Here is a 25,648-nt window from a genome sequence, read left to right on the forward strand (position 1 = left end):
GTAGATTTTATAAAGTTGCACGCGCACGCTACCCGGCACAAATGGACACACAATTTTATAACATTCACGCGCAGGTACGCGCATGTTATAAAATCGGGGATCGGCGCGCACAAGGGGGTGCACAATTGTGCAACTTGTGCACGCCGAAACCCACAGCCTTCCCCCGATCCTTAACCCCTAGCCTGACCTTCCTACCCCTTCCCCTAGTCTTGCCGCCCCCTAACCTAACCCCCCCCCCAAAAAAAAATTTATTTTACCTGTTGCGCCTGCCTGGAAGCAGGTGCAAGTAGCGCGTGCTGGCACCCTGCCAGCACACAATCCCCTGGCACGGTGGCAAATGGCCGCTGTGCCGAGGGCCTCTAGCCCCGCCCCACGGACCACCCCACCCCCTGCCCGCCCACTCTCCGATGCCCCAGGACATACGCGCGTGACCGGGCCTTATAAAATAGGCCCGGCACGCGTAAATCCCCGGGATTTACGTGTCTAACCTTTTTAAAATCTGGACCAATATGCGCATGTTACACCATACAAGTTTCAACCTGCTTGGAGCTGAATGTACTCAACCAATTGCCAAAGCATTTTCAAAGCGAATTTATGCATGTAAGTTCACTTTCAAAATCCTTTATAAAGTACAGTGTACACACAATACCACGATGCGGGCAATTCTAAAATTACCCTCTTAAAGCTAATAAACTGTACACTGTCAGGGTAAATTTTTTTAAACAATCTCTTTATTAGTTTACCATTACATGCAACAAGAGCATCTTGACTTGAGAACCAGACAGATCATATAACTTAATACATTACAAGAAATAAATCAAAGCTATATATCTTCATATGAACATTCCTATATATAGACCACCAATAGGGGAGAAGAAAAAAGACTCCAAAAGAAAAGAAAATTCTGTACTTATATTACTAAAGCTTCATAACCTTACTAACTCAAGGGTTAGCAAACATATTCTGTAAAATGTTTTCAAGTTGTTCAAGATCATAAAAAAGAAATCTTGTGACTCCTGGTTTAATATAACACTTTATAGGAATCTTAACAAAAAGAAGGCTCCCAAAGCTATTACCCTCTGCCTTGTTTTCTAAGAAAAACCTACTCCTATGCCGGCTTACTTTGGAAACATCAGGGTAATTTTGAAGCTGTCTACATAGGTTTCCAAATAGCTTGCGCTTGCTGAATACCACTTAGCAAAGGTATTCCAACTAATGTAGAAACTCTCCAAACCTGAAACTCCTACTTAGGAAATATTTGCAATGGATCTTGAAAACCTTTTTGAATAAAAAATACAAGTCATTTGTGCAACCTTTTCATCCTTTCCCCCTTCCCTATGCAACGGAAGGAACATTCTGTCTCATCCTTGCCTGTTCTTACCATTCCCTGAAAATAGATGACTGAGTTCAAGATGACCTTCCTTTCAGAACTGCAAATAATTCTCCAACGAATTTAGTTAGCTCCATGTTCACTTGACCTTATCCCACCAAAACACTGTTGTCTCCCTGGCTTTCCTCCATAGTAAATGCCATGCTATCCCAAGATTGCTTGCTCTTCTTCCTCAAAGAGGCAGTAGAAACAGAATATGACAGCAGAAAAAGACCAAACAGTCCATCCAGCAAGTCTATAGTAACATCTACTGTGCCAAACAGGTCACATCTGCTGTGCCATAGGTCACCCCCATCCTTAGTTTCCCAAACCTTCAAAGTCAGGACCCTTGTTGGTTGGTGACTGAGTCCAATTCCCTGTTACCTCTTGCAGCTGAAGCAGAGAGCAAAGTTGTAGTTGCATCAAAAGTATCAGGTTTATTGGTGAAGAGTAGTAACAGCTGCATCAGCAAGTTACTTGTTTTCTCAGACCATAAAATTCAATGTCATTGTTGGTTGCTGTCTAAATCTAATTCCCCTTTTCCTCTTTTCCCCTGCCCTTAAAGCAGAGAGCAATAATGGAGTTGCATCAACAGTATAAAGGCTTATTGCTTTAGGGTAGTAATCGCTACACCAGCAAGTTACCCCCACGCACTCTTTTCATCATTGCCATCCTCTAGCCTTTAAGGATCCACAGTGTTTATCCCATGCCCCTTTGAAATCTTTCACTGTTTTTGTCTTCATCATCTCTTCCTAAAGGGCAATCCAGGCTGCCACCATCCTCTCCATGAAGAAATAATTCCTGACATTGGTTCTGAGTCTCCTCATTAAGTAGCCCCTAGTTCTATTGAGTTCTTTTCAATGGAAAAGTTTTGTTGATTGTGCATCATTAAAACCTTTCAGGTATCTGAAGGTCTTTATCATATCTCCCCAGCACCTCCTCTCCTCCACGGTATACATATTTAGGTCCTTCAACCTCTCTTTATAAATCAATTGATGGAGACCCGCCATCATTTTTGTTGCCCTTCGGTGAACCACCTCCATCCTGTCTGTCTCTTGAGATACGGTTTCCAGAACTGAACACAATACTCCAGGTGAGGCCTTACCAAGGACCTGTACAAGGGGATTATAACCTCCTTTTTCTTACTGGTTATTCCTCTTTCTATGCATCTCAGCATTCTTCTGGCTTCAGCTATCGCCTTGTCATATTGCTTTGCCATCTTCAGATCTTTAGCCACTATCACCCCAAGGTCCCTTTCTTGCTCTGTGCACAACAGCCCTTCCCCCCCCCCCCCCCTCATCACATACAGCTCTTTTGGATTACCACACCCCAGATACATGACCCTGCACTTCTTGGCTTTGAATCTCAGCTGCCATATCTTCGAACATGTCTCATTCTCTCTACTCCTTCCAGCATGTCCACTCTGTTGCAGATCTTAAACCATGTCTCATTCTCTCTACTCCTTCCAGCATGTCCACTCTGTTGCAGATCTTAAACCATGTCTCAGTCTCTCTACTCCTTCCAGCATGTCCACTCTGTTGCAGATCTTAGTATCATCTGCAAAAAGACAAACTTTACCTTCTATCCCTTGTGCAATGTCGCTCATAAAGTTATTGAACAGGACCAGTCCCAACACTGATCCTTGCGGCACTCCGCTTAACACCGTTCTCTCTTCAGAGTAGTTTCCGTCAACCAGTTTGTAATCCAAGGCACCACGTTGGAGCTCACTCCCAAGCTTCTCATAACCCTCCTATGTGAGACCGTATCAAAAGCTTTGCTAAAATCCAAGTAGATCACATCGAGTGCTCTTCCTCAATCCAATTCTTTAGTCACCCAGTGAAAAAAATCAATCAGGTTTGTCTGACAAGACCTTCCCCAAGTGAATCCATGCTGTCTGGGGTCCAGCAATCCTCCTGACTGTAGATAGTTCACTATCCTTTCCTTCAGCAGAGTCTCCATTAATTTTCCCACCACCGAGGTGAGGTTAACAGGCCTGTAGTTTCCAGCCTTCTCTCTTCTCCCACTCTTGTGAAGTGGGACCACCACCACTCTTCTCCAATCTTGCAGCACCACTCCTGTTTCCAGAGATCTATTAAATAGGTCCTATAGCAGACCTGCCAGCACATCCCTGAGCTTCCTCAGTATTCTGGGATGTACCTCATCTGGCCCCATGGCCTTGTCCACTTTCAGTTTTCTTAGCTCTTCCCATAAATTCTCTTCTGTAAACAGAGTTTCATCTACTCCACTCCCATCCACAGTCTTGTTAACTAGTGATGGTCCTTCTCCAGGGTCTTCTTTAGTGAACACCAAACTGAAGTATTTGTTTAATATTTCACCTATTTCTTTGTCTCTCTCATCACGTTGATCCTTGTCACCTTTCAATTTCACTATACCACTTCGGACCTTTCTCTTTTCTCTGATGTATCTGAAAAATGTTTTGTCACCTCGCTTTACCTCTTTGGAAATTCTTTCTTCTGTCTGACTTTTTGCTTTCTTGATTTCTTTCTTCGTCTCCCTCAGTTTCACCAGATATTCTTCCTTGTGTCCCTCTTTTTGGGATCCTTTATATTTCTTGAACACTGTTAAGAACATAAGAAAATGCCAAACTGGGTCAGACCAAGGGTCCATCAAGCCCAGCATCCTGTTTCCAACAGTGGCCAATCCAGGCCATAAGAACCTGGCAAGTACCCAAAAACTAAGTCTAGTCCATGTTACCATTGCTAATGGCAGTGGCTATTCTCTAAGTGAACTTAGAGAATAACTTCTTTTTGCTTTTATTTTATCAGCCACCTCCTTTCTTATTTCTCTTCCTTTTGTTTACTTTTCTAACATATAGATTTGTTGCCTTTGTAATTGCTCCTTTTAGTTTGGCCCACTGTTTTCCACCTCTCATTTTCTCCCAGTCTTCTAGTTCTACCTCCAGGTACATCTCCACATCAACAAAGTCTGTATTTTTTAAATTTCAAACTTGGGTCTTCCTGTGACTTCTCTGTATCCTATTTACGATATCAAATCATACTGTTTGATGATCATTGGTGCTGAGGTGGGCACCCACCTGGACATTAGAGACATTATCCCCGTTAGTGAGCACTAGGTTAAGTATAATTCCTTCCCTCATAGGTTCCATTACCATTTCTATGAACAGAACTCCTTGCAGCACATTCACTATCTCTCTACTTCAGATAGTTTCCGCAGAAGGACTTCTCCAGCCTACATCCAGCAGATTAAAATCTCCAGCAATCAACACTTCTTCCTTCTTTTCCACCTTTTGGATGGCTTCAACCAGATCTCTGTCTAGTTCTTTCATTTGTCGGAGGCCTGTAAACTACTTCAGTAAAAATGGATGTACCATCATCTTTTTTTAGAACAGCCCATAATGCTTCTTCTCTACCCCCTTTCCTTGAAGTTCATTTGATTTGATATTGTTTTTGACATAAAGATCTACTCCTCCCCCTTTTCTGTCCTCTCTGTCCTTCCTTAACAAGTTATAGCCCAGTATGGCAATATCCCAGTCATGAGAATCCATGAACCATGTCTCCATAACAGCAACAATCAAACCCATCATTAAAACACTGGGCTTGGATCCAAAAATAGTGGACCACTAATATCCAGTATTCAAGCTCCCCTTCCAGTCCAAACTCAAAGAAACTATTTACTTCCAACTCTTAGATTTCAAGGAAGAGACACATGCTCTTTACTTGTGCCAATCAGGATTCATAAAAGGCCAGAGGACAGAATTTGTCCTGCTTGCAACATCTGCCTCCATGCAGACCATGGTAAAAACTCCCTCCGTGTCTTGTTAGATCTCTCTGCAACATTTGACACTGTCATTGCATTTACAAAAATTGGTACAGATGGAATGGTGTTCAGGTGGTTCCAGTAATTCTTTAGTAGCAGACCTCAGTCCATTGTTTGGGCCAATAAATGCTCCCTACAAAAAAATCTTATATGCTGAGTAACGTGGGGCTTAGTCCTCTCACCAATTCTGTTTAACATTTACAATATATCTAGCCAATCTGCAACTTCATTCAATCCTGTAGCAACAAATGTCATCTATTTGCTGATAATATCTGTTGCGCTCGGTGGTGGACCCTTGGCCTAAGGCAGTGGAGAACCGCCTCCTGGTAGGGATCAGGAGGCAACTGCCCCCAGGGGGCGGAGCACTGGAGGAGACAGAGGTTAGGAACAGCTTCACCACTGGAAGCCCGAGGTCCCCCCGGGAGGAGCCCGTAGGGACCCAGGCCGCTTGGACTTAGGTGGGCCTAGCATGGTCTCCTGGGAGAGTGGAAGTCCGGCATGCCCACAGACAGAGGGGAGCATGTTCAGGTTTGAGACTGAAGGTCAGGTGGAACAAGGAGGACCAGAATAGCGTAGGTGATGACAAGGCTAGGAACAGAGCCAGAATCTAGAGATGAGGTCAAGCAGGCAGAGGTCAAAGTCCAGGAATCAGTCCGAGGAGTGGTCTGATACCAGAGGTCAGACGAGGTCACAGGCAGGCTGAGGTCAGGAGGTAGGCAGCAGGCAGGCAGGCAGGTCGAGGAACAGACTGGAGTCTGAAGGCGGGCAGCAGGCAGGCAGGTCGAGGAGCAAACCGAGGTCAGTACCAGAGAGTCAGTCCGGAGGTACTACCTGGGAAGACAGACAGACGAATAGGAACAGGAGGACGCTGGAACTAGGGTGCAGGAACAAGGCAGGAACAGAACTGGAACAGAAGGATCCTGGAACGAGACTTGGAACAAGACTAGGACAAGATTCAAATGCAGTGACAATCTAGCAGAACGCCGACCCAATTGCCAAGGCAAGGAAATACAAGCAGGGACTTCCTTATAACAAGGAATCAATCAGGGTGCGCTGCGGAGCTAAGACCCGACCTTGGCCCTACAAGAGGCCTGGCGGTCCGCACGCATGCGTGTAGGGGCGTGGCCAACACAGCCGAGGATGCCGAGCTACGGTGTGAGGCCTGGTGCGCAGTGGAAGGCCCGGCGACCGCTGCCGCGGGACGCCGAGGCCTGGAAGTGCTAGCAACTGCCACTAGGGAGGCTGACCCGGGACCTGCCATGGAACCATGAAGGTGAGCATGCCTGTGCGCGGGACGGGCGCAGATGGGACGCGTAACAATATCCATCTATCTGTTAAAATAAAAGATGACAATACACTCCCATTTCTAATCTTAACAACTTTCTTAGCAGTAGTCAAATAGCTTAGCAGTCATGCACATAAAATCAACCCATTCTGATATCTTTGAGTATGCAGATGCGGATGACCTCTGTTAATCCCACCCCATGTTTCAGAAACTATCCTCAGACTCCGTACATAGTATGGGGATCTATCTTGACAACCAACATTCAATGGAAACCCACATCTCAGCAGAGGTGAAGTCAACATTCTTCCATTTATGTCAAGTTCAACAATTTGTAATTTCTTTAAAAAAATGTGATCAAGCCATTATCATTCAGTTCCTAATCACCAGGCACATAGACAATTGCTATTCCTTATACCACAGTATTCCAAGCACAGCCTCAAACACTTCAACTGTTGCAAAGCACAGCAGCAAGGCTTTTTGACAGGGATCAAGTCCAGCAACTATGTGAAGCCTTGAAGCCTGTATAAGCTCCACTAGCTCCTAGCAGAGAGCAAGATAAATTAAAATACTTTGTATTGTATTCAATTGCCAGAATCAACAGCACCAACATATCTGTCTCATCTCCTGCCCACAATAAGAGAAATTTAGTCCTCTCAATAGGCCTTTATATCTACCCATCCACTAGCTATAGCAAGGTTAGCTTGCACAATACTTTGTGCATTCAGTTGCTTCGCATCCAACTTATGGAACAATATCCCACATGAATTATGCAAGGAAATATGCTACTCTTCCTTTTGAAAAAGAATCCAAAACTGGCTATTCAATCAACCATTCTTCTGAACTCTTCATTTCCATCCATCTTACTGCCTGGTATCCTCCCTATACTATGAGATCAATGTACAGCATGTATTCCTACTTACACAGTTTTACATTGTTCAGTTCCCAGCTTTGTTTTTATGACTTCCTTCTCCATCCTCAGGCATATGTACTGTAGTTCACATCTTTCTTTGTAATCTGCCTTGTACCTTTCCTAAGAAAAGGCAGAATAGCATATGGAAGCAAATAAATAAATAGTTTTACAAGCGATTACCCATGGACCAATTTTCAAAGGGAACGTGGATATTTTCCACATACTGGTATGTACAAACGCCTTCTCAGGGACATCTGTGCACAGTCCAGGTAAATTTATGCACAAATATACCATATGCACATAGGGTGGGCAATTTTGTAGAAGTCCATTTCTGTGCATAAAACATTGTTTTACCCACAGAAATCCCTCTGAAAATTATACACAATATATGTATTTGTTCTTGAACATATGTGTGTGATATTTTATAAAGTGCAATTGGTAGCAGGTGAAGATTGGGTTGATTTTCTTCTCTCAAAAGAACTGCCAGCCAGCATTACAGATAGCTTGATAATTTAATCAGATATACTTTAGTGTTCTTTAGCATGTCACCTTAAATTGCCATACCAAAAAATTATTATTCCCATAAGGAGTATAAAGTTCTACTAACATATTGATCCTTGCTTCATTAGGGAGAAATCATTTCTGTTTTCATTAAACTGTGTTGTACCTCAGCAGCTTTGTCTCAAAATATCATGGCAAGTTTGCAATTAAAACATCTTAGTAGTGTAGCATGCTAAATTAAGAGGGAATTTTCCCAAGTAAAAAATTGCCTGAAAATTATTCACACTGCATGCAGGAAACATTTTGCACATTTTTGATCCTGGTGTGTACTTTTACCTATAAAAAAAACTAGGCGAGATCAGAGGCAGAGTTAGACCGGGGGAGGCCACAACACGCAGTGTTCAATTTATGCAGCTCAAATCTCTGTGGGTACTTTTTACTTGGGCAGTTTTCAAAAGTAGAATCCACATGTATTTTTCCATTCAGAACTGATGCAAACCCTATGGGACACAGTATCCATGGGAGTTTGCAACAATCTGCATTTTTTTCAAAATTGCTCACTTTTATTGTAAATTGCCTTAATTTACTGGAGTAAGAAATGGCAATTAATCAAGTCAAATAAATAATAATAAATAATAAATGTGGAATTAAGTAATACTAACTGTTAGACAGGGACAGTAATTTTCAAACTGGAACACATACACTTTTTGGCACATATGTGTTAGCGCGCATCCAGATACATGGCCATTTTATATTTTGCACACATATTGATGTCCATTTTATAAAATAGCCTGACCGAACGCATATGTGCACCCAATTTTAAATAGTTGCATGCCTATGACGGTAACCTTTAAACAGGCACACAGGTGCATATTGCGCGTTTGTCAGCTCGCACCCAGGGACGTGGCCATTTTATAATATATGCGCGTATATGCCCACATGTCATAAAATAGCCTAACCGTGTGTATATGTGTGCACAATTTTAAGTGGACACGCATTTGTATACGGAAATCCTACTTCTACTGCCTAAGTGGGGGAATTTTAAAAGACTCACGTGCCGACGTCATTGCCCATTCATTGCTTGTTCATCCAGTGAAATGATAGGACTTCCAAACCCCCTAGTTTAATAGCCCTCCTTTCTCCCTGTTAGCCCCGATCTTTAAAACCCCACTGATCTGTTTAGTTTTTTTTTTTTGTTTTGTAACGTACACGCCATCCATAGCAGAAGTAAAGATACATGGCAGGGGACCACATTGTGCACGTGTGCGCGTAAGTATTTGCAAGCAAAACTGAAGTTGAAATTCAAGAACACCTATGCCCCGCCTCTTTTTCAGAGCTTTTCATTTGTGTGCATAGCAGGAAATACACACGTATGCAGGCACCTTTTAAAATCTGTTCTGTGCACGCTAGCCTGACCCTGGGCTTTTAAAATTCACCTACGTCTGCCAGGTAAGTCGGGCAATTTTAAAAGGGACGCACATCCCAGTTTCATCAGTTCGTCCATCAATTCACCCAGTTAACAGGTCCTCCAAACCCCCCTAATAGCTTGCACTCCCCCCAGTTACTCCAGACCCTTTAAAGCCCTGAGAAATGGCTCTGTTTCTTTTAACTTGCACCTCATCCCTAGCAGAAGTAAACTTATATGACATTGGACCTGGGCGCCTGCCCCAGCGCGTAAGTATTTACATGCATATTGCTTGGCCACGCCCCAAAAAGCCCATGCGAACACCACGCCCTTTTAAAAAAAAACTTTTGAGATGTGCGTGCAGCGGGAGATAAGCATTATGTGGGTAGCTTTTATAATTTGGTCAGTGCACGCCAGTCCAACTTGTGTGCACATCCCCCAATTGATGTGCATGCCGGGCTTTTAAAATTCACCTCTTAATCAGGATATATGACCATCATATATGGAATCCAGTTTTTAGAATTTGCATCTTTTGTTCAGTGCGTACAGGCATTACATCCATGTAAGATATTTTTGGATAAAGTGTTTTTGATGACCTGCAAGTATGAATGTTCATTTCTACATTTTATTAATTGGGAGTCTTAATGCTATCAATTACACCATAGACAGTGCTTTAATGTAATTAGTAATTGTGAAGTCAATATTCAGAGAGCCAGAGAGTGGCAAAAGTATCCCAGAAAAGTTACATACATAACTGTTCCAGGATATTCAGCAGGGCTTATGCACACAAGTCTCCTACTAAATATATGCTGATAAAGTTATGTCTGGGAAATGTTAGGCTGTGATATTTCCGACCAGACATGTAACTTTAGCCAGAGAATGCTCAATACTGATGCCCCCTTTTGTCTAAATAAATTTTGTGTGCACAAAATGTTTTGCACACAAGAGAGAACTTTCAAACCAGTGCATGGACACACATTTGCATGCATGCATTGGCCTATGTCCAGGCATATTTTATAACTAGCACGGCTATATATGCACAAAGTAAAATAACCTGGCAGGGCGCACATCTGTGCCAAATTTTAAGTGGGTGCACATGAGCGCACAAATCCTGCTTCTACTGCGTAAGTCAGGGGATTTTAAAAGGGGTGTGCACCCACGCCAATCCGAATTTACCAGTTCACCCAGTTAATAGCTAGGTCCTCCAACCCTCCCTGGTTTGTTAACCTATACTCCCACCAGTTACCCCAGAACCTTTAAACCCCTCGGAAATGGCTCAATCCTTTTATTTTATGACTTACATGTCATCCATTGCAGAAGTAAAGTTACATGGCAGGGGAACTCGGCATTCACCAGGGTGCGTAAGTATTTGTGCACGCATCTCTTGGCCAGTCTCTGAAATGCCCGTTCCCAGCCACTTTTTGTACATTTTTTGGCATTTACGCACGTATCTAGGCACTTTTTAAAACACAATTGGGGGATATGTAAATCCCCCAATTGTAAATAGGGGATATGTAAATAGGTTGGGCACTAGCCCAACCTATTTACATATCCCCCAATTGAGGCGCACACTGCACTTTAAAATTCACCTTTAATGGTATAGAGGCAATGGGGAGAAAATATTGAAAGCTCAGTATTTGTGGAAATAATTCAAAAGGTTAATCACACAAAGGTTTTCAATAATGACCTATTTATTTTTATTATTGGTATTATTGAAAAATTACCAAGTCTTGATTCTCAAAATATTTTATCCACCCAATTTCCTGAGGTCATCTGTACCAGTTTAAGATCTTTGGTGAAAGAAACACTGGGGTAGATTTTCAAAGGGGTATGCGCGTACCCCCCGAAAACCTACCCCAAACCCCCCCTGTGTGCGCAGAGCCTATTTTGCATAGGCTCGGCAGCGCGCGTAAGTCCCGGGGCTTGCATGGAGGGGCGTGTCGGGGGGGCGGGCCGTGAGTGACGCGGCGTTTCAGGGGCGGGCCGCGAGTGACACAGCGTTTCGGGGGCGGGCCCAGGGGTGTGACGCCAGCCCGGGGGCGTGGTCGAGGCCTCCAGACCAGCCCCCAGGTTGGGTGATGGTGCGCCAGCAGCCCGCTGGCGCGCGCAGATTTATGCACCTGGTGCACCAGATGGTGCACCAGGCACGAACTTTTGTTCGTGCCTGGTGCACGAACAAAAGTACGCCCGCGTGTACATTTATAAAATCTACCCCAGCGTTTTTAAAATTGATAACTTCAGGAATAAAAGAGGTTAACCGCTCCACCTTGTTTTATTGGTGTGTTGGCCCTAACAATGATTCTTCAATAGCTCACTTATTTTTCCCAGACGCAGAACAGAAGAAAAAAGCTTAAGTAAAACAGACCCTGGAATGCCAGTATTCAGAACTACTTAGCTGGATCAGTAGGGAATCAAGAATGAATCAAGAGTTTAATGTGAGACAAGAGCCTCTGCATCCCTTCCTCCCACCTAAATCAAGAACTAAATGTGGGGTCAACATATCCTTTTCCTACCCACCTCAATCAAAAATTAAATGCAGATCCAACAGCCCCTATAATCCCCCCTCCACTTACCCAAATTAGCCCCCAAATCTCACTCCTGCCTGCCTGAAAATCAAAATGAAGTAGAGAGCCCAATAGCACACTTGAATTTCATCCTCTCACTCTTCTACCCTTAAAATGCCCCTTCCCCGCAAAAAATGACATCCAGAAGCTGAGTCAAGAGGAGGACTCAGACTTACCCCCTCTCAGGTCAGCATTCAGTGTGGTTCTCACAACCATGCTAGATAATAGTAGGGGTATGCAGGGGGAAAAAAGTTATTTTTGTTTCTCGGTTCATTTTTGGGAGATTTTAGCTCACAAATTTGTGTTTGTGGAATGTTTGATTCCTTTTTTTTTTTTTACACAAATGAAACAAATCAAATATTAAAAAAAAAACAGGGCCTCCCCAAGGCCTCTCGTCCCTCCCACCCACCCAGAAACATGCCAGGACCAGGATCCCCCCTGGCCCCCACTTACTGTCCAGTGAGGATTAGCCGGCAAGCCCTCAGCATTGCATAGGACAAGGATGCAGCAGGTTGCCATGACCTCTGCCTCACTCTATGCAAGGCTGATTCCTCAGCATAAGCCGTAGCCTGACCCAGGCCCAACACTGCAGCCCAGCCTAGAGGCCAGGGCCCAATGCTAGGGCCTAGGCCAGAGCTCAAGACCTGGCCTAGAAGCTGGATCCCAATGCCTAGACCTTGGCCTAGGGTCAGGGGCAGGCCCAGGCCCAGTCCCAGAACCCAGGCCTCAGAGCAGATGTGAAGGCATCCTCTTCTTTCTTTCTTTCTTTTCTTCTTCATCAAAATGGCACTGTCTGCTGTGGTGAATGCGCTGGAGTTAGTCGAGACCCCCCAAACCATGATTGTTGGGGGGTCTTGACTATGGCCTTGGCATCAGTCCAAGCCTAGGCCAAGACCCCGGCATTGTGCTTTGGGCCTAGGCCACCACCCCTGCTTTCGGCTTCAGCCTATGCCCTAGGTGAGGCTCCAACCTCAGGCCTAGGCCTAGGCCTAGGCCCGATGCATTCATTTAAAATGAATGCAACACATAACATTCATTTCATTCAGGGACCTTGATTCATTTTGGGGCCCCAAATGAAACATTACCTTTATTTGTCACATTTTGTGCATTCATTGTAAATTAATGCACATCCTTAGATGAGGGGGAAGATTGTTGGCTCCAAGAACAGGGATAGTTGTTTTATTTAAGCCAGCTATATTTGCACCTAGAATTGGTCAATCAGGTTAGATGGCTAGTACTAAAAATCACTTTTAACCCCCTAACATTCTCCTTTGTGAACTAATCCTGCTCCCTCCAATGCAGAAAGAATTTTGCTGGCTAATTTTATCCATGTAGTGAAATTAGCCAGCAAATGTTAGCTGCTCTACATGAGAAAATTTTCAAAGACTTTGATCTAGCTAACTTTGACCTTACTTAGCTGTCTAGATCCCTTTGAAAATTCACTTCCTAGTGTCTCTCCATAAAGAGTCGGACATTGGCCATGCTCTATCCGTTTGTTAAATATTCCAAAAGAGAATGCATTTCTCTATATAGAGTTAATTTCTGGTGCAATATTATTTGCTTTCCTTTATTCTGTTGAACAGTGTAATAAATTGTTTAGTTGCCCTCACAAAATCTTTCAAACTGTTTATATGAAATTGCCAATAAAATAATTTTCTGTTTTAAAACAGAAGACTGCAGAAAATAGTATAAATGATGAAGATGACCAGGAGCTTTCATCGGATTTCTGTCACATTGTTGAAGCCATGGAAGACTATCTGAAACCATTGCTGTTACAGCTGGAATTTTCTGATGATCTGTAAGTTTTGTTTTGCAAATAAAATAAATATTTGCAAAAATCATAGGAATTGCACAAGGCCATAGTTATGTCTTTAAATGCCTCTCTTTTTGTAATAATAACATAAGCCAGCAATAAGAGACTCAACTAAGGGTGTAATTTTGTAACAGCCCACATAAATTGCACAGCAAATATGCATGTTATTCCAATTTTTAAAGAAAACATGCAAGGGTAAAAGCATACTTTCCTTTTTGAAAATTATCCCGTAGAAACAATGTTATCTGCAAGTAGTGCATGTGTGTGCACACACACGGGTCAGGAAACTCACATATGCATACAGGAAAACATTGTATGCATAAGAAAAGGAAAATAGAATGGCGTTTCAAAGAACCCTGCACATAAATGTGTACACTATGTTACACAGACCATTTTTGTGCACACAGCCAAAAACATTAGAGGGAATATTTGAGACTGGCTGAGAGATAAGCAACAGAAGATTTCAGTCAGTAAATAGATTTCAGTTAGAGGAGAGGTGATTAGTGGCATGATTCAGGGATCAGTCTTGGAATCAGATCTTTGTGAGCAACATTGTGAAGAGACTGGAAAGAAAGATTTATCTTTTGTGTATGATCTATAACTCCTCCCCATATACACAAAACAATTCCACAATCACATGTACCCCCTTCATACCCACACCCTCTCTCCCTCATACTCACTTCACACACACGCAGCTTTCCCCACAATCCCCTATCCGGTACCCCCTGACCCCATCATACTAGCGCACTTCCCCACACCTATACCCACCCCAGGATGAATCTCAGTGGGCAGAAGTGTGGGCCATGTTAGTCTTTACCTGCTTCATTTATAATGTTATTATGGGGGTGGTTTTCAGTAGCCTATCTAGGTTCAAAGTCCATGTGTATTTTTATACCTGTTGCGTAGAAGGTGGACCCTTGGGCCGAGGTGGGGTTGACGCAACCCGTCAGTAGGGTCCTATGGGTCCCCACCGTCGGCAGGTGGAATGGGCTGATAGACAGAGGCCGCTGGAGCTTCATCTATACCAGCCCTCGTTCCCCGCGGGTTGAGCCTTTGGGTGCCGGGGCCAGCAGGACTTAAGTGGGCCTATGTGTGTAGTCAAGATGAGAGTCGGTTCAGCCCAGAGACAGCAGGTGAGAGAAGGTACAGTCTTACTCTGGACAGGGTAGTGTCCTGTAAACTTGAGCACCAATGGAACAGAGGCAGACAGGGGGCACTCGAGCAAGAGCAGGCCGAGGCCTGAGTAAACCACTTCCAGGGAGTAAGCTGGAGAAGCATCGAAGAGCAGGCTTGAGTGTTAGTGTTCTGACTGCTGGAGTTAGCAATCTGTTATCTTCGGTGATGGAAGACTGCTTGAGAGACAGCAGTCTGGAGGTATTTGTGGGTGGATCCTTGGACCAGTGGCAGATGACCACGCCCTCGAGGGAAGATCCCAAGAGGGACCACTGGTCAGGCTTAGAGTATGGAGACAGACACACACTAGTTCTTTTATTAGACAGTATATTGAACCACCAGAGGTGGCAGTAGTGAGCTGGAATGCCCGGTTGGGCTGCAGTCCCTCAGATGCTGGAACAGTGATCCCTGGAGGCTGAGCTGAAGAGAAACTGAAATATAGTGAGTAGGTAGGGTATGCAGAGTTCATGTACTGAACCAGATAGTAATACTCACACAATGTCTCATAGAAGCCCAGGAGCTGGAATGTATAGGCCCTTGAGGAGCGAGTACCTGTTCCAGGGAAAGCTCTGAGAGAGCGATGGTAACTCACTGAAGTAGTTTGGCAGTGAAGACTTCCAGGCAGAAGAGAGTTCAGCAACAAGTCCGGGAACATAGGCCCTCGAGGAGCGAGTACCGGTTCCAGACTGTCACCTGAAAACCAAAGAAGAGAGCGAGGCCCCCGAGGAGCGGGTACCCCTGGTAAGTCCGAGGAGGCAGAGTAGGTCAGATAGAACGAATCCTTATCCGTATCCTTGTCCTTGCTAACTCATCTGTTAGCAAATACTAAGACCATAAATATCCGTCGCGGGTGATGTCATCTTCGGGGGACGCCCCCTGAGGTTTGCGCCATTGCCGGTACATCACTCGGGGCCGCGCCCCACGCGCACCCCTAGGCCTCTCAGGAACATGGCGGTTTGCAGCGTGGAGCCGGTCCGGGGAACGCTAGACAACTTCGGCAGAGGACGCCGCAGCAGCCAAAGTTCCTGCGGGCGAAGAGGGAGGCACCAAGGAGGTAAGGAGGGTGGAGAGAGGGCATCAGGCACCGATGGACACAACAGTACACCCCTTCCTCAAAGGGTGACTTCCTCTTCGGGTACCAGGCTTAGGTTTTGAAGGATGCGGGAGGTGGAACTGACGAAGCATCTCTTTGTCCAGGATATTGGTCTGAGGCTCCCAAGAGTTTCTTCGCGGCCGAAACCTTTCCACTTTAGAAGGTATTCAAAAGTCTTGCCTCTTTTATGAACATCCAGGACTTCTTCGATCTTGTATTTTAAGTCATCTTCTGCATTGATGACAGGTGGATCTTGAGTCTTGGAAGAAAATTCACTGAGTATGATGTTGTGAATATCAGCAGCGATGGATAAGCTACTGGGGATGTCACTGAGATCTTCAGTGGAAGTGGAGAAGTTGGGGAACGTCCAAAGCCCACTTCAAGTTGAAACACAATAGTGGATCTTCTAATTTGATGGAGGTACTCCTCAGGTCTTCCACTAGACTTCTGAGAATGAAGTTGCCTTCTGCCCCTGAGTCCACCAGGGCAGGTGTCTGAACCATGATCTGTCCATAGGTCAGAGAGACTGGGATAGAGAGCGGAGGAGATGTCACGGTATGGGCTAAGAGCAGTCCTCCTGCAGGATTTAGGCCCATCTGTTTCCCGGACAAATGGAGCATGTAGAGACATCATGGCCGGGCTGACCACAGTACATGCAAAGTCTGCGCTTCTTCCGAAATCTTCTCTCTTTGGAGATTAAGCAACCGTGACCAAGTTGCATCGGTTCATCTGTATCAGCAGCAGGAACAACTGGAACCATCCGAGGTGCAGAGACAGCACTGGCCTGTTTCAAACTGGGTAACACCCTAGGCTGGAGTTCTTTCACCTTGTCCCGGAGCCAGTGATCAATCCGAGTGGCTAAGGCTATTAATTCGTCCAGCGAGTCAGGTGTTTGGCGAGCGGCCAGCTCGTCCTTCAAACAGTTATCCAGGCCTCTGCAAAAGAGTGCCTTGAGACATCTGGGATCCCAGCATAGTTCTGCCACAAGAGTTTTGAACTCGATAGCAAATTCAGCCATTGATCTGTTGCCTTGCTTCAAATCCACTAAAGCAGAACCAGCTACAGACATTCGAGCAGGGTCATCAAAAACAGATTTAAAGAAGTCCATAAATCCTTCTATGTCCTGCAAAATAGAGTCCTTGCATTCCCACAAGGTGGATGCCCAAGACAGGGCCCTGCCATCCAAATAAGAAAGGATGCAGGTAGTCTTGGAAAGAGCTGTAGGAAATAGAGACAGCTGTAAGGCAAAGTCATTCCAGCACTGGTTCAAAAAGCCCCAGGTCTTCTGGATTTCTCCGGAAAAGCGGATTGGAGCTGCCAGTGAGCAGTCTTCAAAGTCTTCAAAGCAGTCTTCAAAGTTACCTCCGGTGACTGACCTTCTTGGTTGGAGGCTGTGCTTTGAACTTTCGGTGTGTATAGCTGATGAAATGCTGCAGCAAGTTTCTCCAAGGCGTCTTGCTGCTCCCTAATATACTGGGCCAGGCCCAGTATGGCCTGCAACGCACTCAGTTGTGCCGGATCCATGGAGTTAGCAATCTGTTTGTGTTCTGATTGCTGGAGTTAGCAATCTGTTATCTTCGGTGATGGAAGACTGCTTGAGAGACAGCAGTCTGGAGGTATTTGTGGGTGGATCCTTGGACCAGTGGCAGATGACCACACTCTCAAGGGAAGATCCTGAGAGGGACCACCGGTTAGGCTTAGAGTATGGAGACAGACACACACTAGTTCTTTTATTAGACAGTATAATGAACCACCAGAGTTGGCAGTAGTGAGCTGGAATGCCCAGCTGGGCTGCAGTCCCTCAGACACTGGAACAGCGATCCCTGGAGGCTGAGCTGAAGAGAAACTGAAATATAGTGAGTAGGCAGGGTATGCAAAGTTCATGTACTGAACCAGATGGTAACACTCACACAATGTCTCATAGAAACCCAGGAGCTGGAATGTATAGGCCCTCGAGGAGCGAGTACCTGTTCCAGGGAAAGCTCTGAGAAAGCGATGTTAACTCAATGAAGTAGTTTGGCAGTGAAGACTTCCAGGCAGAAGAGAGTTCAGCAACAAGTCCAGGAACATAGGCCCTCGAGGAGCGAGTACCGGTTCCAGACTGTCAGCTGAAAAATAAAGAAGAGAGAGAGGCCCCCGAGGAGCGGGGTAAGTCCGAGGAGGCAGAATAGCTCAGATAGAATGAATCCTTATCCGTATCCTTGTCCTTGCTAACTCATCTGTTAGCAAATACTGAGACCATAAATATCTGTCGCGGGTGACGTCATCTTCGGGGGACACCCCCGAGGTTCACGCCATTGCCGGTACATTAGTCGGGGCCGCGCCGCACGCACACCCCTGGGCCTCTCAGTAACATGGCGGTTTGCAGCATGGAGCCGGTCCGGGGAACGCCGAAGGACTTCGGCAGAGGATGCCGTGGCAGCCAAACTTCCCACGGGCGAAGAGGAGGCGCAAAGGAGGTAAGGAAGGCGGAGAGAGAGCGTCGGGCACCGACGGACACATTGAGTCAGGGCTGGTGGCAATCCGAAGGCAGCGGCAAGCAAAGCTGAGGTCTGATCACAGAGATATTTAATAGCGTAGTCAGGCAAAGCAGAGGTCTGGGTCTAGAGATAGGCAATAGCGTAGTCAGGCGAAGCAGAGGTCTGGGTCTAGAGATAGGCAATAGCGTAGTCAGGCAAAACAGAGGTCTGGCTAGGTCTGGAGATAGGCAGTAGTGTAGTCAGGTGAAGCAGAGGTCTGGGTCTGGAGATAGGCGATAGCGTAGTCAGGCGAAGCAGAGGTCTGAGTCTGGAGATAGGCAATAGCGTAGTCAGGCGAAGCAGAGGTCTGGGTCTGGAGATAGGCAATAGCGTAGTCAGGTGAAGCAGAGGTCTGGGTCTGCAGATAGGCAATAGCGTAGTCAGGTGAAGCAGAGGTCTGGCTGGGTCTGGAGATAGGCAGTAGCGTAGTCAGGCGAAGCAGAGGTCCGGGCTTGGAAAGAATCAATGGCGTGGTCAGGCAAAGCAAATTCAAAGTCCATGTAGACAGTCTGAGGAATGAAGCAAGTTAGGAACAAGGAGACAGGAACCATGAACAACAAGGTTTTCAAATGTTGCTCAATCTTTATGGAATGTCATTCTATTTGAGCTGCGTTCTTTGGACAACGTAAAGAAATTTAAGAGGCTTTTGAAACGATCGTAGTGCTCATTGATTTCCGAATTATCCCAAACAACTGAAAAGCAGGTTGTTAAAACAAACAAAAAACACACTTTGAAATGTCTGTATGCCAATGCCAGCAGTCTAAGAAGTAAGATGGGAGAGTTAGAGTGTATAGCAGCAAATGATGAGATTGACATAATTGGCATCACAGAAACTTGGTGGAAGGAGGATAACCAATGGGTCAGTGCTATATCAAGGTACAAATTATATTGCAATGATAGGGAGGATCAACTTGGTGGGGGTGTGGCACTTTATGTCCGGGAGGGTATAGAGTCCAACAGGATAAAGATCATACAAGAGACTAAATGCTCAGTAGAATCTATATGGGTAGAAATCCCATGTGTGTTGGATAAGAGTATAGTGATAGGAATATACTACCGTCCACCTGGACAAAATGGTCAGACAGACGATGAAATGCTAAGAGAAATCAGGAAAGCAAACCAATTTGGCAGTGCAATAATAATGGGAGATTTCAATTACCTCCGGCTATCATTGTTAAAGATCATAATCGCACCTTTGGTCCCTCCCGATGCAGCCTAGCGAAACACGGGACCGTGTCGGGGGACCGCCATAAAATTGCTGTTATTAAATTTACGGAGTTGCCATGTTTACTTTGACACACTTATCTCTGTTGGAACTATAATAAAGTGTTTATTGAAACTGTTGGTGGTGACAAGTTTTGTCCTGCACCAGTGTTCTTCTATACTTGCGGATGTGCAAGGTTTTGCTTCTTCCTTCTTTAGATTTCAATTACCCCAATATTGACTGGGTAAATGTAACATCAGGACTTGCTAGAGACATAAAGTTCCTGGATGTAATAAATGATTGCTTCATGGAGCAATTGGTTCAGGAACCAACAAGAGAGGGAGCTATTTTAGATTTAATTCTTAGTGGAACGCAGAATTTGGTGAGAGAGGTAACGGTGGTGGGGCCACTTGGCAACAGTGATCATAACATGATCAAATTTAAACTAATAACTGGAAGGAAGACAATAAGTAAATCTGCAGCTCTAACACTAAACTTTCAAAAGGGAAACTTTGATAAAATGAGGAAAATAGAAAAAAACTGAAAGATGCAGCTGCAAAGGTTAAAAGTGTTCAACAGGCTTGGACATTGTTTAAAAATACAATCCTAGAGGCGCAGTCCATATGAATTCCACGCATTAAGAAAGGTGGAAGAAAGGCAAAACGATTACCGTCATGGTTAAAGATGAGGTGAAAGAGGCTATTTTAGCCAAAAAAATCCTTCAAAAATTAGAAGAAGGATCCATCTGAAGAAAATAGGATAAAACATAAGCATTGTCAAGTTAAGTGTAAAACATTGATAAGACAGGCGAAGAGAGAATTTGAAATGAAGTTGACCATAGAAGCAAAAACTCATAATAAAAACATTTTAAAATATATCCAAAGCAAGAAACCTGTGAGGGAGTTGGTTGGACCATTAGATGACCGAGGGGTTAAAGGGGCTGTTAGGGAAGATAAGGCCATTGCAGAAAGACTAAATTCATTCTTTGCTTCCTTGTTTTCTAATGAGGATGTTGGGGAGATACCAGTTCTGGAGATGGTTTTCAGGGGTGATTAGTCAGACGAACTGAACAAAATCACTGTGAACCTGGAAGATGTAGTAGGCCAGATTGACAAACTAAAGAGTAGAAAATCACCTGGACCGGATGGTATGCATCCTAGGGTACTGAAGGAACTCAAAAATGAAATTTCTGATCTATTAGTTAAAATTTGTAACCTATCATTAAAATCATCCATTGTACCTGAAGACTGGAGGGTGGCCAATGTAACCCCAATATATAAAAAAAGACTCCAGGGGTGATCCGGGTAACTATAGACCAGTGAGCCTAACTTCAGTGTGGTGGAAAAATAGTGGAAACTATTCTCAAGATCAAAAACTTAGAGCATATAGAAAGACATGATTTAATGGAACACAGTCAACATGGATTTACCCAAAGGAAGTCTTGCCTAACAAATCTGCTTCATTTTTTTGAAGGGGTTAATAAACATGTGGATAAAGGTGAACCGGTAGATGTAGTGTATTTGGATTTTCAGAAGGCGTTTGTCAAAGTCCCTCATGAGAGGCTTCTACGAAAACTAAAAAGTCATGGGATAGGAGGCGATGTCCTTTCGTGGATTACAAACTGGTTAAAAGACAGGAAACAGAGAGTAGGATTAAATGGTCAATTTTCTCAGTGGAAAAGGGTAAACAGTGGAGTGCCTCAGGGATCTGTACTTGGACCAGTGCTTTTCAATATATATATATATATATATAAATGATCTGGAAAGGAATACGACGAGTGAGGTTATCAAATTTGCGGATGATACAAAATTATTCAGAGTAGTTAAATCACAAGCAGACTGTGGTACATTACAGGAGGACCTTGCAAGACTGGAAGATTGGACATCCAAATGGCAGATGAAATTTAATGTGGACAAATACAAGGTGTTGCATATAGGGAAAAATAACCCTTGCTGTAGTTACATGATGTTAGGTTCCATATTAGGAACTACCACCCAGGAAAAAGATCTAGGCATCATAGTGGATAATACTTTAAAATCGTCGGCTCAGTGTGCTGCAGCAGTCAAAAAAGCAAACAGAATGTTAGGAATTATTAGGAAGGGAATGGTTAATAAAACAGAAAATGTCATAATGCCTCTATATCGCTCCATGGTGAGACCACACCTTGAATACTGTGTACAATTCTGGTCTCCGCATCTCAAAAAAGATATAGTTGCGATGGAAAAGGTACAGTGAAAGGCAACCAAAATGATAAAGGGGATGGAACAGCTCCCATATGAGGAAAGGCTGAAGAGGTTAGGACTGTTCAGCTTGGAGAAGAGACTGCTGAGAGGGGATATGATAGAGGTCTTTAAGATCATGAGAGGACTTGAACGAGTAGAAGTGACTCGGTTATTTACACTTTCGAATAATAGAAGGACTAAGGGGCATTCCATGAAGTTAGCAAGTAGCACATTTAAGACTAATCGGAGAAAATTCTTTTTTACTCAACGCACAATAAAGCTCTGGAATTTGTTGCCAGAGGATATGGTTAGTGCAGTTAGTGTAGCTGGGTTCAAAAAAGGTTTGGATAAGTTCTTGGAGGAGAAGTCCATTAACGGCTTTTAATCAAGTTTACTTAGGGAATAGCCACTGCTATTAATTGCATCAGTAGCATGGGATCTTCTTAGTGTTTGGATAATTACCAGGTACTTGTGGCCTGGTTTGGCCTCTGTTGGAAACAGGATGCTGGGCTTGATTGACCCTTGGTCTTACCCAGCAATGCAATTTCTTATGTTCTTGTATGGCTGTAGATTCACTCCTAACAGTCCGGTGTTATTGGAATGAATAATGTTGAATATTATTGTTATTACTTTATAGAAGATTCTGGACTGTATTGTTAGCCAATACAACTCCATCAGTGAGGTTGTTGTGTGATAATATTTCTTAGATCCTATTAATAGTCTTGCTGCGGCAAAATGAAGTAGTTGTAGTGGTTTTAAGTGGCTTGCTGGGAGACCTAGAAGTAAGGAGTTACAGTAGTCTAGTTTGAGAATATTAGAGTTTGTAACACTGTACAAAAGTCTACAGCAGTTAATAGTGGTTTCAATCTTTGTAGTATATGTAGTTTGGTGTAACCTGCCAATCAGTTTCCTGATGTGCATGTTCATTCTCATCTAGCTGTACACCTAAATCCCGTACTTGATTGAGGGATTAATTTGAAAGTCGCCGAGGTCTAGGGCGGGTGGTTTAACTACTTAGGCAAATTATTTCAGTCTATTTAGGATTTAATGTCAGTTTAAGTTGAGAAACTTCTTGTTGTATTGCTTTCATGTATTTGGTGTTATGATGCTTCTCGCGGAGCCCATCCAACGAGCAGCCTCTCACCTCCTGCGCCGGCCAGTGCCCAACAATCTTCCCGGCCCGACGCTGGGATGCCTCTTCATATGGCTAGGAAGCCATCGCCACCGTTGCCTCCAGTCATGTGGTAGGAGCGCCGCCGCTGCCTGCTCCTGCTTGTCCCTGGGCCTTCTAGGCGCACGCATGTGCCCCTGCATCTCATTTAAAGTGCCAGCGGCGAGAAAAGCCCCGCGGCCCCATTGGATGACATCATCAGTCCTTGCCTTGTCCAGCCCTATAAAAGGCCTCTGTTTCAACTCCTCGGGGCCTTCGTATCAGATCTTCACAGTTGCCTGTGGTCTCTCTCCGGTCAAGGTCCTCCGTGGTCTTCTCATGTTTAGATGGCTCTTCGTTATATGTTCCTGGTCTCCTTCGTTGGATGTTCCTGATGTTCCTGGTCTTGTTCCTCATCAGAGCTCCTTTGTCGCTTGTTCCATGTTCCTGATGTTCCTTGTTCTTGGTGTTCCAGTCTTGGTCCTGATGTTCCCATCTCCGGCTCTTCGTCCTGCTTCCAGGTTTCCTGCTCGCCCACCTTTCCTGGCGTGCCACTGTCATGCTCCATAACCAGCCCATGGGCGGCTGTGTAGGGCGCTTTGTGACACAAGACCTGTCTTCACGTCTGCAGCACAAGTCTCCGGAAAGCCCTTGCTTTTAATGCTGAGGTCTGTTCCTGAATCCGAGTTCTGAATCCTTGAATCCTGAGTCTTGAATCCTGTTCCCAGTCTTCAGTTCCTTGTTTCTGCTTCCATCCATGCCCTAGACTCAAGCCAGAACCTGATTCGTTTCAGCATGGTATGTGACCAGCCACAGGCAGCTGTGTAGGGCGAGCCTCTCCTGAATCTTCGCCATGTTGCCAGTTCCGCATCCTCCTCTTCTTATCTGGAGTCTGCTTCGCTTCCAGCATGGTCCACAACCAGCCATGGGCAGCTGTGTAGGGTGCGCTGCAGTGCAGTGCTCACTCTGTATTAGTGCCTGAATCCTGAATCCTCGTCTGAGTCTTCCAAGTTCCTAGAGTCTTTGTCTTCCAAGTTCCTGAGTTCCATGTCTCGTTTTGATCCTGCCCTCAGCCTCCATCTGGCCTCACACACTCGTTGTTCCCAAGCGGCAGGTCCAGAAGGGCTACCGAGTGGCTGGAAGACTACTCTTGAGACCAGCATTGCATTGCTGGGTTTCACCTGTGTGTGCAGGTCCAGTGGAGGTCTGAGCCTGCCTTGCTCCAGTTCCTTGATGTTCCACATCTTGATCCTGGTTCAGCCTTGTTCCAGCTCCAGCCCATGCTTGAACACTCTCACCTCCCATGGTGTGTGTCTTGGGGCTCCTCCCTGAGCCGCGCCATGGCCCAAGAGCTCACAATCCCTCTAGAGCAAGTGACCGCACCCCTGAGCTCGCAACATTTGGATATTATCACTGTTGTATTTTCAAATGATCTGGTGAGTGGTATGTAGAATTGTAAGTTGTCTGTGTACAGGAAGAATTTAATTTCTAGATTCTTCAGTAATTTACACAGTGAGAGCTTGTATATGTTGAATAGTGTTGCTGAGAGAGCTGAGCCTTGAGGAACCCCTGTATCACATGGGAAGGTGTCAGATATCTGGTTACCCAGTTTGACTTGAAATGATCTGTTAGAGAGAAATGATGAGAACCATTTGCTAACTGTACCATCGATCCCGATGTTTCTCAGCTGTTAAGTCAATTAGCACTAGGCAATAGGATTCGTCTGAATCGAGTCCTCGTAAAACTGATTCCGTTAGAGAGGAGTAATGTTTCCACTGATATTTCCAGAATCTGATTTGATTAGTTTATAGGATATTGTGATCTTCCAAGTGATATTCAAGTTGAGATAACACTGCTTCTTCAAGACCATCTGCTAGGAATAACAAGTTTGATATTGGACGATAATTGTCCCAATTGTCTGTTCGATCAGACTTATTTTTTAGGATCAGTTTTATCACTTCTTGTTTTAAACCTTGAGGTATGATTCCTTCTGATAGTGAACGGCTAATCAGGGATCTGAAAATTCGACTCTTTGCATATACTTTAGTTTCCCAACTTAAACACTTTCCCAGGAACATTGCTTCGTAATGCGATTATTTATTTATTTAAAATTATTTGTATTCCGCTTGCATCCATATTATTCTGGGTGGAATCCAGTAGTCACATACAAAAGTAAAATCAAATAGTAAGATCACATGGGTCATTAGGGACACCGCTTGTACTTTTTAGCTATTTTGTGGAGAGCAGTTATCAGACAGGTTAATTTAGCTGGGTAAATGGCTTTCAAAATTTTCTCTGAAGAAATATCTTTGAATACTACATTGTGCAAATATGAAAGAGTCATCTCTTGGAAATATAGGTGTGAAGTATGCATGTTGTACTTGATGTTAAACTGTGTCACTACAGATTTCTGCTTTTCCTGCTTGTGCTAACACCGGTGGTAATATATACCAATGGAACAGCAGAGGATGCTATAACATTGTGGATTTACTTCTTTTTTTTTTTTATCTTGTCAGAGACCAATAACATTGCTTATTGATACAATCCTGTGGCTTAAAAATAACCAAACCTTGAAATCCATTTGCATTGTTGAACATTATACTGTGTTACTGTTGTGTCTTCAGATGAGCAATTCCAAGATT

General features: G+C 44.3%; 1 protein-coding gene across 2 annotated transcripts in view; it reads left to right on the forward strand.

The window, feature by feature from the left end:
* Nucleotides 1-25,648, forward strand: part of CFAP46 (cilia and flagella associated protein 46) — an 831,934-nt gene that overhangs the window by 674,303 nt on the left and 131,983 nt on the right. For both annotated transcript variants that reach the window (XM_029609979.1, XM_029609980.1), the window contains exon 49: nt 13,503-13,630. In XM_029609979.1, the coding sequence (XP_029465839.1) occupies nt 13,503-13,630 (128 nt within the window). The remainder of the gene's footprint in view (nt 1-13,502; nt 13,631-25,648) is intronic.

This window comes from Rhinatrema bivittatum, chromosome 7 (assembly GCF_901001135.1).
Source record: "Rhinatrema bivittatum chromosome 7, aRhiBiv1.1, whole genome shotgun sequence".
NCBI classification, from domain to species: domain Eukaryota; kingdom Metazoa; phylum Chordata; class Amphibia; order Gymnophiona; family Rhinatrematidae; genus Rhinatrema; species Rhinatrema bivittatum.